We start from the raw sequence: 12019 nt of genomic DNA, 5'->3' as shown, positions 1-12019 counted from the left end.
GAACTGTAACCCCATACCGTCTCTACTGATGTTCCTGGGGCCAGGCCACAGACCCCTCTCCTGATAGAAAACCACCTCTTTCCCACTCCCTTCTCAGGCAACCACACCTTTTGCAAACAGCTCTAAGGGTTAAGATGGGGAGAAATCTTCTTTCTGTGGACTCCACCTCTGCCCCCTCCCCCATTCATCTGTCTCGCTACACCCCTAAGAAGAGAATTCCCTGTACAGGGCTCATGACCGTTGAGTCCCATTTTCTACTTGGGCAGTACCCAGGTTCCCCCACTGGGGGCGGACTAGAGCCCAAGAGCCCAAGGGGATGGAAGGTGGAGGGATGGTTCAATCTCTTCCTTTAGGGTGAGAAGCGGAAGTGTCTGTACGACTTGCCCTTCAGGAGGAACCTGGAAGGCTGCAAGCAGCAGTGCACCCTGGTGATACAGCTCCCCAAGTGCTGCAAGGGCTACTTCTGGCCAGACTGTCAGGGTAAGGGAGCCTCTTACTGCCTCGCAATTCTGAAATGATTGTACAATCACTGTGGAGCATTTGAAAGTACTGTATGGGGGACCGGGGGGGGGGGGCACGGGGAGCAGGGGAGTATATCACTCTTAATGATTCTGCTAAGAAAAGATCCAAAAGCAATTATTCTGAAGAGCTGTGCAGCTTTCCTTCTCCTTTTTTTTTTCTTGTCATATTTGGTTTTTACAGAGTTGAGATTCTACTGTGCATAGATTGTAAATCGTGTCATGCTTTTCTGCTTGATGTTATAGCATAAGACATTTCCCATGGGGTTAGAAACACCATATTTCACTTCTGACACCAGTCTATGATACTGACAAGCATGCTAGTTTAAACGCGTCTAAAGACATCTACCTTGGCAGGTTGCTATACCAATGTGATATGAATGGGCCATTATTTCCTGAAATCTCCCCTGTTATGTGTAACATCGCCCTCCCTCCCTCACCTCACCCTTTCAGGAAAGGGCTCCTGAAACCCCTTTGTCTAGATACGGCTTCTAGCCAATAACGCAGCAGCAAAAGCATAACAAATGCCATAGAACTTCCCATCCACCATGCATTGATTTAAGTGGGCACATGTATTGAGTGCTACTTCCCATATATGGGAACATCTGGACCTCGCAGCAACCCCTAGGAAGTAGGTTCCACTGTCATCCCCATTTTACAGATGACGAAATCAAGGCACAGGTTGGATAAGAAGCACGCTTAAGGTCCCACAGTGTGTCTCCAGAAGCCATGGTTTTAAGTACCACGCATACTCCATTCATCATGGTCCAGTTGAGAAAATTCTGGGCTGGGAGTCCACGCAATCACTCAGCCTCCACTCCACTGTCCATCACTAAAGCACAGACCACTGATAAAAGTCAGTGTCATCCCTTATATGTGTTCAGCGCTTTATATTTTCAAACGCTCTTGGTTACAGTGTCTCATCTGATCCTCAGAGTGGGTACTCTGTCATCACCCTCCCCCTCCTCCTCTAGAGCTAAGAGAACCGAAGCTCAGAGCAAGTTCATTATTCAGGCCAGATCAACACAAATCCAGGTCTCCTGACCCCCAAATACAGTGCACAGTTCAGTATATTGCTCTGCCAGTCCTATCAGATAGATAGATAGATAGATAGATTTTTTTTTTTTTTTTTTTTTTTTGCGGTACGTGGGCCTTTCACTGTTGTGGCCTCTCCCGTCGCGGAGCACAGGCTCCGGATGCACAGGCTCAGCGGCCATGGCTCACGGGCCCAGCCACTCCGCGGCATGTGGGATCTTCCCGGACCGGGGTACGAACCCATGTCCCCTGCATCGGCAGGCGGACTCTCAACCACTGCGCCACCAGGGAAGCCCCCCTATCAGATATAGTTAAGCCATAGGCCAGTGGGTTGCTCTGAACATCCAGTGACACTATGTGGCTATGTCCCCGGGGCCACAGAGGACAGAACCCACCGCTGAGGACAGTTTAGCAGCATGTTCACAAAGGCGCTGAGCTGCTCTGGGTCTGGGGAGGCTGTTGAGTCACTGCTGTTTCATCTCTTCCAGCCTGCCCTGGAGGACCAGATACCCCATGTAACAACCGGGGTGTCTGCCTCGATCAGTACTCACCCGCGGGACAGTGTAAATGCAACACCGGCTTCAACGGGACAGCGTGTGAGCTGTGCTGGCCAGGGAGATTCGGGCCTGACTGTCAGCGTATGTGGCACCCACTCCCCTGAGCTCCTGCCTGTCGTTCGGCTCTGTGCTCCCTGCCCCCATGCACACCATCCACCTGAGCTGGAAGCATCCTTCTTCCTCTCTTTCCCGGCCACCCACCTCCCATCTGCCTGCCCTCACATGCTTTTTTCCTCCTTGAATATATTCCCAGTTTCCATCCACTGAAAGAGCCTCCCCTCTAGAAGTGAAACTCACAACCCCTGCAGCCACCAAGGCAAGCTGTGGCCGACCAACACTCATTCAGTCATTCAACTATCACATATATGCTGAGTCCTTACTAATGTTGACAGCTAATGTGTGTGGAGTGCCTGCTATGTGCCAGGCAGGTATGTTGTACCATCTAATCCTCACAACAAGCCTCTGAGGTGGGTACTCTTTATCATCCCCACTTAGCAGATGAAGGAGCTGAGGCACAAAGAGGCTTAGTGACTTGATCAAAAGCCAGGAATGGTTCTAAGTTATAGAACTTAGCTTTCAAAATCCCAGCTTTCAAGGAGTGTACATTCAAAGGGAGGAAACAAAGATGACAGAAACAAAAATAGAAAGGCATAAAGAAGATGAAGCAGATGAAGGGAATCGAGATAGAAAGGAGGCACTGGTCCAGAAGACATCTCATGAAATATTTGAGACCTAACAGAGGTGAGGGGGCCAGGAGTGGGACTGTCAATAGCAGCTCTGTCCGGTCAAATTTCAGTGATGATGGAAATGCTCTGTGACTCCGCCACGAGGAATGGTAGCCGCTAGCCACAAGTGGATGTTGAGTACTCAAAACCTGTGACTAAGGAACTGAGTTTTGGTTTTTTTAATTAGTTTACATTTAGATAGCCACGTGTGATGAGCGGCTGCTCTGATGGACAGTGCAGGCTAGAGGAATGGCTTTCCTGGAAGAGAGACAAGCAAGTGCAAAGGCCCTGAGGCAGGCATGGGCTTGGCTTGCAAGGAACAGCAGAGCGGCCAAGGTGGCTGAGCAGGGTGGGCAAAGAAGAGGGAGAAAGGGAGAAGAAGGAATCTGAAGGTCGCCAGGGGCCAGATAACATAGGAGCTTCTTGCCCAGAGACAGGTCTTCAGCGTCTAATCTAAGTGTGATGGCGGCCAGTAAAGGATTGTGAATGGGGGGCGGGGGGGGTTGTCCTGAGCAGATTGGAAAGGACCACCCCAGCTGCCCCGCGGAGAATGCACCATGGGAGCGCACAAGCAGAAGCAGGGCCAGCTTTGGGGAGGCTAATGCCACGTTCTGGGTGAGAGCCGGTGATGCCGTGGGCTAGAGTGGTGCTGCTGGAGGTGGTAAGAAGCAGAAGGATTGGTATATTTCTTGAAGGTTTGACCATTCAGTCCATTTCTCTGTTAGGAGGCCCAGATGATGTTCCCTCCCCCTACTGTTCAGTTACATACCCCATGATACCCTCTACTTCTATGTTTACAACAATCACTGTATTTATAATTACGTGGTCGATAACCAAGTACCGCTAGACTGTAAGCTCCCTGAGAACAGGGACCTTATGTCTTGGGTTTTCTGCTGTAACCTCATTGCCTGGGAGTGTCTGCCTCATGACAGCCCCTGAGTTGGTTATTTTTTGAAAGTCTGAATGAATGCTATAAATGAATGAGTGAATGGACGTGGATAAACACGGTGCCTTGCGAACCAGCAGCACAGCCAGCATGTGGTCGGTGGGCTTGGTTGACTGCATTTCAATCCCTGACCTCTGCCGACTGATCACACTCCAACTCGCTCTACAGCCTGCGGCTGCTCGGACCACGGACAGTGCCACGACGGGATCACGGGCTCTGGGCAGTGCGTCTGTGAAACGGGGTGGACGGGCCGCTTCTGTGACACGCAGACAGGTCTGTCCTGGGGGCGGCCACCTGCCGGCAGCCCTGTGCTGCAGCGGACCCTGCCGAGAGCGGCCGACTGAGGGTGGGGGTCTTAGCGACATCGGGAAAAAACAACAAAGCAGGGGTTCCCTTTTCCACGAGGAATAGATGACTTGGCTGTGTGGCCCCAGGGTCCAGAGATCTGGTGACGTGAAGGAAACTAGATGACAAGATTTAACTCAAACCCACGAAACCAGCATGCAGTCCTGTCAATCACGGAAGGACCCACCTCAAGCAAAGTATACGGGATTGGGCAGGAAGGGTCCCTCGGGATCGTGGTCCAGGCCCAGATGTGTGCAGACACAGAGGTGAAGGGTTTCACAGAAAACGTGCTGTTCCCTGGAGTCCAGGATATGACCCCTGATTCAGCTGCTTATTAGACGAACGGCCGCAGCTAAGCCACCCTCTCCGAGGCTTGATGCGCTCGTCCGAAGAAAGAGAGCCTGTTGCACGGCTTTCGGGGGAGGATTGTTGTGAGGGTCGGGGTCATGGCTTCGGGGTGTCCGGTGCATGTGGGGCACTCAGAAACAGTAGCTTCCATTATCACCATCCGTCATTGTCATCCTTGTCATGACCTTGGTCCTCACTGAGCTGTCAGTTTTCTGAGGCCTCCCTTGAAGCCCAAGCCTCGTGTTCCGGTCAAAGGTTGAATTTTCCAATGTAAAGCACTGTCACTTCATCCTCCCTGGGGGCAGAAGGGCAAGACCAAGCTCTTCCTGTGGGCATCAGCAACCTGAAGCTCCAGCAGCCCAGCAGTCCCCTTAACTTCAGTTCTTCCCCCTCTTCTCTCCCCGGTCCTCCTCCCGTGGCTTCATGCTGCCTCCTGATACTGCAGCCCCTTCCAGCCACCAAAGCCCCAGACTTCTCCCAGGCTCTGCAGCGCCCACAGAAGGCCTTGGAATTTCTCCTCCAATTTAACCATCTCCTCTGGAACCCCATGCCCTTAGGCCCAAACAGCTAATCTGCTAAGTTCACCCTTGCTAGCGGACTTTGAGGTATAAAGTGTTCACTGGTTGCCCCTAATGGTAACATATTTGCATTTTAATCTGGATAACATTTCAGAAGTAATGTCTTAATAATACAAAGCAGTGATTCCGGAATCTCAGAATCTCCAGGCTGGGAGGGACCTTAGCAAATCACCCCGTCCACCTGCCATAAGGGGCCACTTTTGAAACACAGTGGCAGGCCAGATGGGGTCTCAGGAAGATGCCTTAGGTGGGTCCCAACCCTTCACATCATGGTGTGGAATGAATGGTGACCTCTTTCTTTGCAGTTCTGCCCCTCGTGTGCATGCCTCCTTGTTCTGCTCATGCCACCTGTAAGGAGAACAACACGTGTGAGTGTAACCTGAATTATGAAGGGGACGGAATAACGTGTACAGGTAGGTCCCATCCGTGCATGGGTGGAATAGCAGCGAGGTGCTAGGAGCAGAGCGGCTCTTGGTCAGGGTGCCTGGGCTCCATCCCGGCCCTTCTGCTTCCTGCTTGGACTGCTTCGGCAATACCCACCCTCTCTGCGACTCAGTTTTCCTCGATGGGTTTGCTCATGCCTGACCTGCCCACTTCCCAGGTCATGACTTTGAAACTGCTTTGCCAACTGTGATGCACTTTGTTTTATGGTATTTCTGTGACTTTACAGATAATCCAGTCTTACTTCAAAAAAATTGAGAAACTATACTACAGTATTTAAAAAACAACAGTGAAACCTACACATGCTCTCACCACTCGGTGAGAACCACTTTGAACACTGAAATGTCTCTGTCTCTAGTAGTTACAATATAGGTTCAGCCACACAGAGACCCAAATGAACAGTGGCACAAACAAGGCAGATGTTTAAATGTTTATTTTTATCTCTTATAGCAGTTTGCATGGAGGCATCCAGGGCTAACATAGGGTTTCACTCTGAAAGGTCACCTGGGGGCCCAGACTCCTTCTATCTTGTTGCTCTGCCATCATTCACTTGCCTGGCCCAAGATGGTCACTACCAAAGCACATCCCAGGCAGCAGGATAGAGAGGGAGAGAGAGGAGGCAAACCTCCTCCCTTTAAGGACACACCTAGAAGAGGCTAAAATCTTGTCTGCTTCCACCCCATTGGCTGGAACCTCATCATCTGTCACACCTAGGACAGGGCAGCCTGGGAAATGTAGTCTTCAGTTGGACAACCATGAAGCCCAGCTGAAAATCTACTACTATAGAAAAAGAAGACAGTAGGTACTGGGGGGAAGCTACTAGTCCTGGGCACGCATACTTTCTAACTGCTCTCATGAGTAGATCTTCATATAGAGATATATACTTTCTTTACAGAACTGAGATCTTGCTATACCTGTTGTTCTGTGATCTGCTACGAGGCAGTGTAGAAGTAGCTCAGCAACAGCAGTGGCAGCAAAGACCCAGGTTCTGTCTTTCTGCTCTGCCAGCCTTAGGCCGAGGCCTTTTGTCCTCATGTTCATGCTCTCAGGGTCTCAAGTGGCTGCCACCACTCTAGCCAAAAAGTCAGACGAGAGAAATCAGAGCGCTTTCCAGCTACTCCTGAGGCTGGAGCTAATCTACTATTAGGTTGAAATTTGGGGGATCAAGAAAACAAAGGTTAAGGGGCACACAAAACAGTGGGGAAAGTGCGGGCTTTGGAGTCAAACCAACCTGGCTTTAAATCCCAGCCCCTCCACGTTGTAGCTGGTTTGCCTTTGTCAGGTCAGTTAAGCTCTGAGTTTCCATTTGTTAATCTGCAGAATGGGGGTAACAATGTCTATGTCACAAGGTGCTCAGTAGTGCACTAACCCTACACACACACACACACGCACACACGCGCGCGCGCCCGACTATGTCCTAACACTAAAAACCCAAATTCATTAGAAAACTACTACCAAAGTAAAGTATGTGATTAAAAAAAAGAGCAGAGGCAGACAGATGTCACCAGGCCTGGTCTATGAGGGTGTTCGCCACAGGACACTAGTGTTGGCAAATGCAGCACAGAGGCCACCAGGCACAGGGAGCGAAGGCACCGCAATGTTGGGGCCCGTTGTCTCGCCCAGCGCCACCGGTCCTGCGGTGACCCACACCTCCATCTGAAGCCTGTGTTACACAGAGCGTGGTTCATTGAGCCCTTGTCCTCTGCTCTTGCAGTTGTGGATTTCTGCAAACAGAACAACGGGGGGTGTGCAAAGGTCGCCAAGTGCTCCCAGAAGGGCACGAAGGTCTCCTGCAGCTGTCAGAAGGGCTACCAGGGGGATGGCCACAGCTGCACGGAGATAGACCCCTGTGCGGACGGCCTCAATGGCGGGTGTCATGAGCATGCCACGTGCCAGATGACCGGCCCGGTGAGTCTCGTCTCCCCGGGGAAGTTGGGGGTGGGGAGCCCTTGTGCCTCGCTCAGCCTTGCTTCTCTACTCGGGTTACCGTTGGCCTCTTCCTAAGCCTTCTTCCCACATGAGTCTATTTCTTGTTAAGTCGACGGGCTAAATACGAAGTGGTAGAAAAAGGGCCTTACTGGAAAAGCTGGTGAAGTCCACATAAAGTCTGTTGTTTAGTTAATCATAATACACCAACACTAAGTTTTTAGTTTTGACAATGAACTATGGTTTTGGAAGATGTTAACGTTAGGAGAAACTGAGTGGAGGATATAAGGAGACTCTCTCTCTGCAACTTTTCTCTAAATCTAAAATTATTCCAAATAAAAATTAATTAAAACCAAAAAAGTTGGTAAGAGGTGGCAGGAAAAGTGCAGTTTGGGCACTCACTCAGGCCTTTCTAGAATGGAATCGTGCCCTGTTGCCCCATTTCTCTGGTGGGAAGGAAAGATGGTGGGAGATGATGTTGATTATATTATAGTTATAAACATGAACTCAGAGTCAGGCAGCCTTTGAGTCTTTGTTCCTGGCCTGACACGCTGTGTGGTCTGGGGCTGGCTGCTTAACCTCTCTGAGCCTCAGTTTCCTCATTCACAAAGTGGGCCTCATAATACTGCGAACCTCACAGGATTGTTGTGGACGTTAAATGGGATCATTCATTGACTCAACAAACGGTCATCAAGCACCTCCTTTGTGCTGTTGTAGCTGCCAAGGATGTAGCGATCAAAAGCTTATACACGAGTAGGGGGAGGGGGCATCTTCAGTACAGAAATGAGTGTACAAGATACCTTCAGAGAGGGCCAAGAGTCAGGAGGAACAAAAATCAGGCCAGTGTGATAAAAAGGGACCGGGAGTCAGGGAAGCGACATCTGAGCTGAGATGTAAAGGAGGACATTCCATCCTGAGCCTGTGCAAACGCAAGACGGAGCAGTAACTCAGTCCCCACCGGACCGGACAGGCATGTTTCTTACCCTTCTGAGCACCTCCTGTGCTGGATGGTGGCCCGCGGAGTACATGGGGTTCTGGGGGCCCAGAGAAGGGCCTTTTTCATCTTCCCACTCTTCCCCCCCAGGGCAAGCACAAGTGTGAATGTAAACGTCATTACGTGGGAGACGGGCTGGACTGTGAACTGGAGCAGCTGCCCATCGACCGCTGCCTGCAGGACAATGGGCAGTGCCACGCCGACGCCGACTGTGCTGACCTCCACTTCCAAGGTCAGTGTGGCCCGAAGCACCTGGCCTCAGGCATGGGGAAGGGACCTCTGCAAGAGCAAAAGGAAAAAGTATTCAAAACTGGGGTCAGGGACTTCCCTAGTGGTGCAATGGTTGGGACTTCGCCTTCCAGTGCAGGGGGGTGGGTTCGATCCCTGGTAGGGGAGCTAGGATCCCACATGCCTCAAGGCCAAAAAAGCAAAACGTAAAGCAGAAGAAATGTTGTAACAAATCCAATAAAGACTTCAGAAGTGGTCCACATCAGGAAAAAAAAATCTTAAAAAACAAACTGGGACCAAACAGCCCATGCATTGCCCAGGACCCAGTGGAGGCTGACATCAAGCACATCGAGGGTTCGGATTTCAACATACAAATTTGTGGAGGACACAGACGTTCAGTCCCTATCACGCATCAAGTCCTAAGACACCTCAAGTCCATTTTGGGGATGAAGTGGAGGAAATATAAGCAGGAGAAATACACAGGAGATACGACAAATATATGACACTGTCTCTTCTTGCAAGGAGATTCCCAACGGAGTTGAGGACATTTTTTTAATCAATAAGACCGGGGGAAGAAAGGTAATAAGACAGAAGACAGCGATTTATCTCATGCTGATGGTGCAACTGAAGGGAGAGAGCAAGCTGGTTAGAGAAAAATTGGAAGCAGGGACTCAAGCAGATATTTGTACACCCACGTTCACAGCAGCATTATTCACAACAGCCAAAAGGCAGAAACAACTGAAATGTTCAACCTATGGACGGATAGATAAAATGCAGTATACAGTGGGACATTACTCACCCTATAAAAGGAATGAAATTCTGTACATGCTACAGCGTCCATGAACCTTGAAAACATGCGCCATGAAATAAGCCAGACACAAAGGGCAAACATTGTACTCTTCCACAGACAGAAGGTACCTATAACAGGCAAATTCAGAGAGACGGAAGGAAGGATAGAGGTTACTGAAGGGTGGGGAGAGGGGCTCATTCTTTAATGGGTACAAAGTTTCTGTTTGGGATGATGGAAACATTCTAGAAATGGATAGTGGTCATGGTTGCACATGTAAATGTACTTAATGCCACGGAATTGTACACTTAAAGTGGTCAAGAGGCGAATTTTATATTATGTGTATTTTACCGCAATAAAATTTTTTTAAAAAAGAATAGAGAAGGGAAGGATCTCTGGGTGGGATGAGAGAGGGAATCCCAGGGAGCTGAATAGAGGCCTGGGGCTACAGTAGACGCTTGAAAGATGCTGGAGTTGAGCTATGCACAGAAGAGCTGGCAAGACTTTCTGCTGGGAGGACTCAGGGACAGCAGTTATCAGGGGTCAGCTGAGAAGGACGAGGCGATGGTGGGAGGGACAGCATAATATCAAGGCTATGACCCCAAGGTAACAGGGTCTCTGCTGGGAAGAGGAGTGAGATGAGGGAGAAAAGGGCACACCGTGGACATGGAGAGTGAAGAAAAGGAAAGGGTCAACCATAATGTAAGGTTTCCATCTCGAGAGACCAACCCAGTGGTGGTGGTAAAGCAGTCTGGGAGTGGGGGGCCCAAGAATTGTGAAAGCTTTGCTGGGGACAGTCTATGTTCAAGGTGATGATGGATCTTCCAAGTTCTATTTCAAGGTGATGGTGGGACTTCAAAGCAGGGAGATTCTGTAGGCGGTTGTTATTTAGGATGGGGTCAAGAATGAGCAGTTGGGACCAGGGACGTTGATTCATGAGTCATCTGCCAGGAGGAGTGTGGAGTCAAGAGGTGCTTGGCTTTTTTCTTTAGGGCGCGATTCATTCAGCCAGTCCTGCCTGTTCCCACAACTCACTGAATCTATTCAGTCCGTGGAACATCGCCCATCTTCTCCAGGGGGCTTTTCTCTTCTACTTTTTTATGAATCCTGAGACAGTGATGGTAGTGATATGAAGTGACTGAGCGTCACACTGGACCCACCTTCTGTTGTGGCTGAGTGGTTACCCTTAAGAAGACGAGATGGCATTGGGATGCCTCAGCTGTCCCGGTGGGCAGGCTACGGAGGCATCCCACACTCAGGAGGAAGTGCCTACTCTCACACAGTTCCGAGGAGGGCAAACTCACACAGCCTCTGTGGCATCCAATTCGGCAATGTGTGCAGAGAGCCTCATGACATTCAAGGGACACATCCTATTGAAATAATCTAAGAATTGAATAACGGGAAACATACCATCCCAGCATTACCTAACATCACAAAAAATTAGAAATAACAAATATCTAACAGTAAAGGATGATCAAATATACTGTTATATCCACTCAAGGGCACCATTAAGAATTGTGGGGACTTCCCTGGTGGCGCAGTGGTTAAGAATCCGCCTGCCAGTGCAGGGGACACGGGTTCGAGCCCTGGTCCAGGAAGATCCCACATGTCGCGTAGCCACTAAACCCATGTGCCCCAACTACTGAGCCTGTGCTCTAGAGCCCGCGAGCCACAACTACTGAGCCCGCGCACCACAACTACTGAAGCCCACACACCCTAGAGCCCGCACGCTGCAACTACTGAGCCCATGTGCTGCAACTACTGAGCCCACGTGCTGCAACTACTGAAGCCCACATGCCTAGAGCCCGTGTTCCGCAACAAGGGAAGCCTGCGCACTGCAGCGAAGAGCAGCCCCCGCTCGCTGCAACTAGAGAAAGCCTGTGCACAGCAACAAAGACCCAGCGCAGCCAAAAAATAATTAATTTTAAAAAAAGAATCGTGTTGACTTGGGAAGGAGACAAGGCTAAACACCTTTCCATCCTTCCCCAAGCTGTTATATTGGTAAGTGTTTATATTTCAGGTGTGGCTGACAAGATTACATGGCCTGTGGATGAATATACTATTGTCTGCGGTCAAAGAAGAAAATCTTGGGAATTCCCTAGTGGTCCAGTGGTTAGGACCCCTGCAGGGGGCACAGGTTCGATCCCTGGTCAGGGAACTGAGATCCCGCAAGCCGGGCAGCCAAAAAAAAAAAAAAAAGAAAGAAAGAAAAAAATCTTAAACTTCGCTCTTTTGGGGGTAGAAAGTACCGTTTTAGTGGCATTTGATAAAGAACTTGACAATATAAAAATTTGACTTGTTTCTTGAAGTCACATGCATTGGTCTCTGCATTAACTGGTTAAAAAAAAGATACCGACTATCTAAAAAGGATTAAAAGCTTCTAGTATCTTAGGGGGAAAATGGCTAGAAAGCTTTTGTAAAGGCATAGTGGCAATCAGAAAACACATGGGGTCCTTGGCAGAAACTCATTTTTATGTATTTTTTTTTTCATGGCTGTGAAGTTCACAAAAAGTTCAACTAAAAGTGTCAAGGGGAAATTATGTTGCCAGAGAAAATGTATAATATTGGGAAATAATCGTGATTTCGCGTTA

The 12019-nt window shown here is 49.5% G+C and overlaps 2 protein-coding genes across 2 annotated transcripts in view; one reads left to right on the top strand and one right to left on the bottom strand.

Moving 5' to 3' along the window:
- The window catches only part of STAB2 (stabilin 2), a 163505-nt gene that overhangs the window by 135892 nt on the left and 15594 nt on the right, over positions 1-12019 (top strand). The window contains 6 exon segments of the mRNA XM_079935845.1: positions 354-480; positions 2042-2191; positions 3950-4054; positions 5358-5465; positions 7208-7401; positions 8504-8645. Coding sequence (XP_079791971.1) covers positions 354-480; positions 2042-2191; positions 3950-4054; positions 5358-5465; positions 7208-7401; positions 8504-8645 — 826 coding nt within the window.
- NT5DC3 (5'-nucleotidase domain containing 3) overlaps positions 5341-12019 on the bottom strand; it is a gene marked incomplete at its 5' end in the record, with an annotated part of 79407 nt that continues 72728 nt past the window's right edge. The window contains one exon of the transcript XR_013830367.1: positions 5341-5400. The remainder of the gene's footprint in view (positions 5401-12019) is intronic.

This window comes from Stenella coeruleoalba, assembly GCF_951394435.1.
Source record: "Stenella coeruleoalba genome assembly, chromosome: 11".
NCBI lineage: Eukaryota > Metazoa > Chordata > Mammalia > Artiodactyla > Delphinidae > Stenella > Stenella coeruleoalba.
This window is presented reverse-complemented; position numbering and strand designations above follow the sequence as displayed.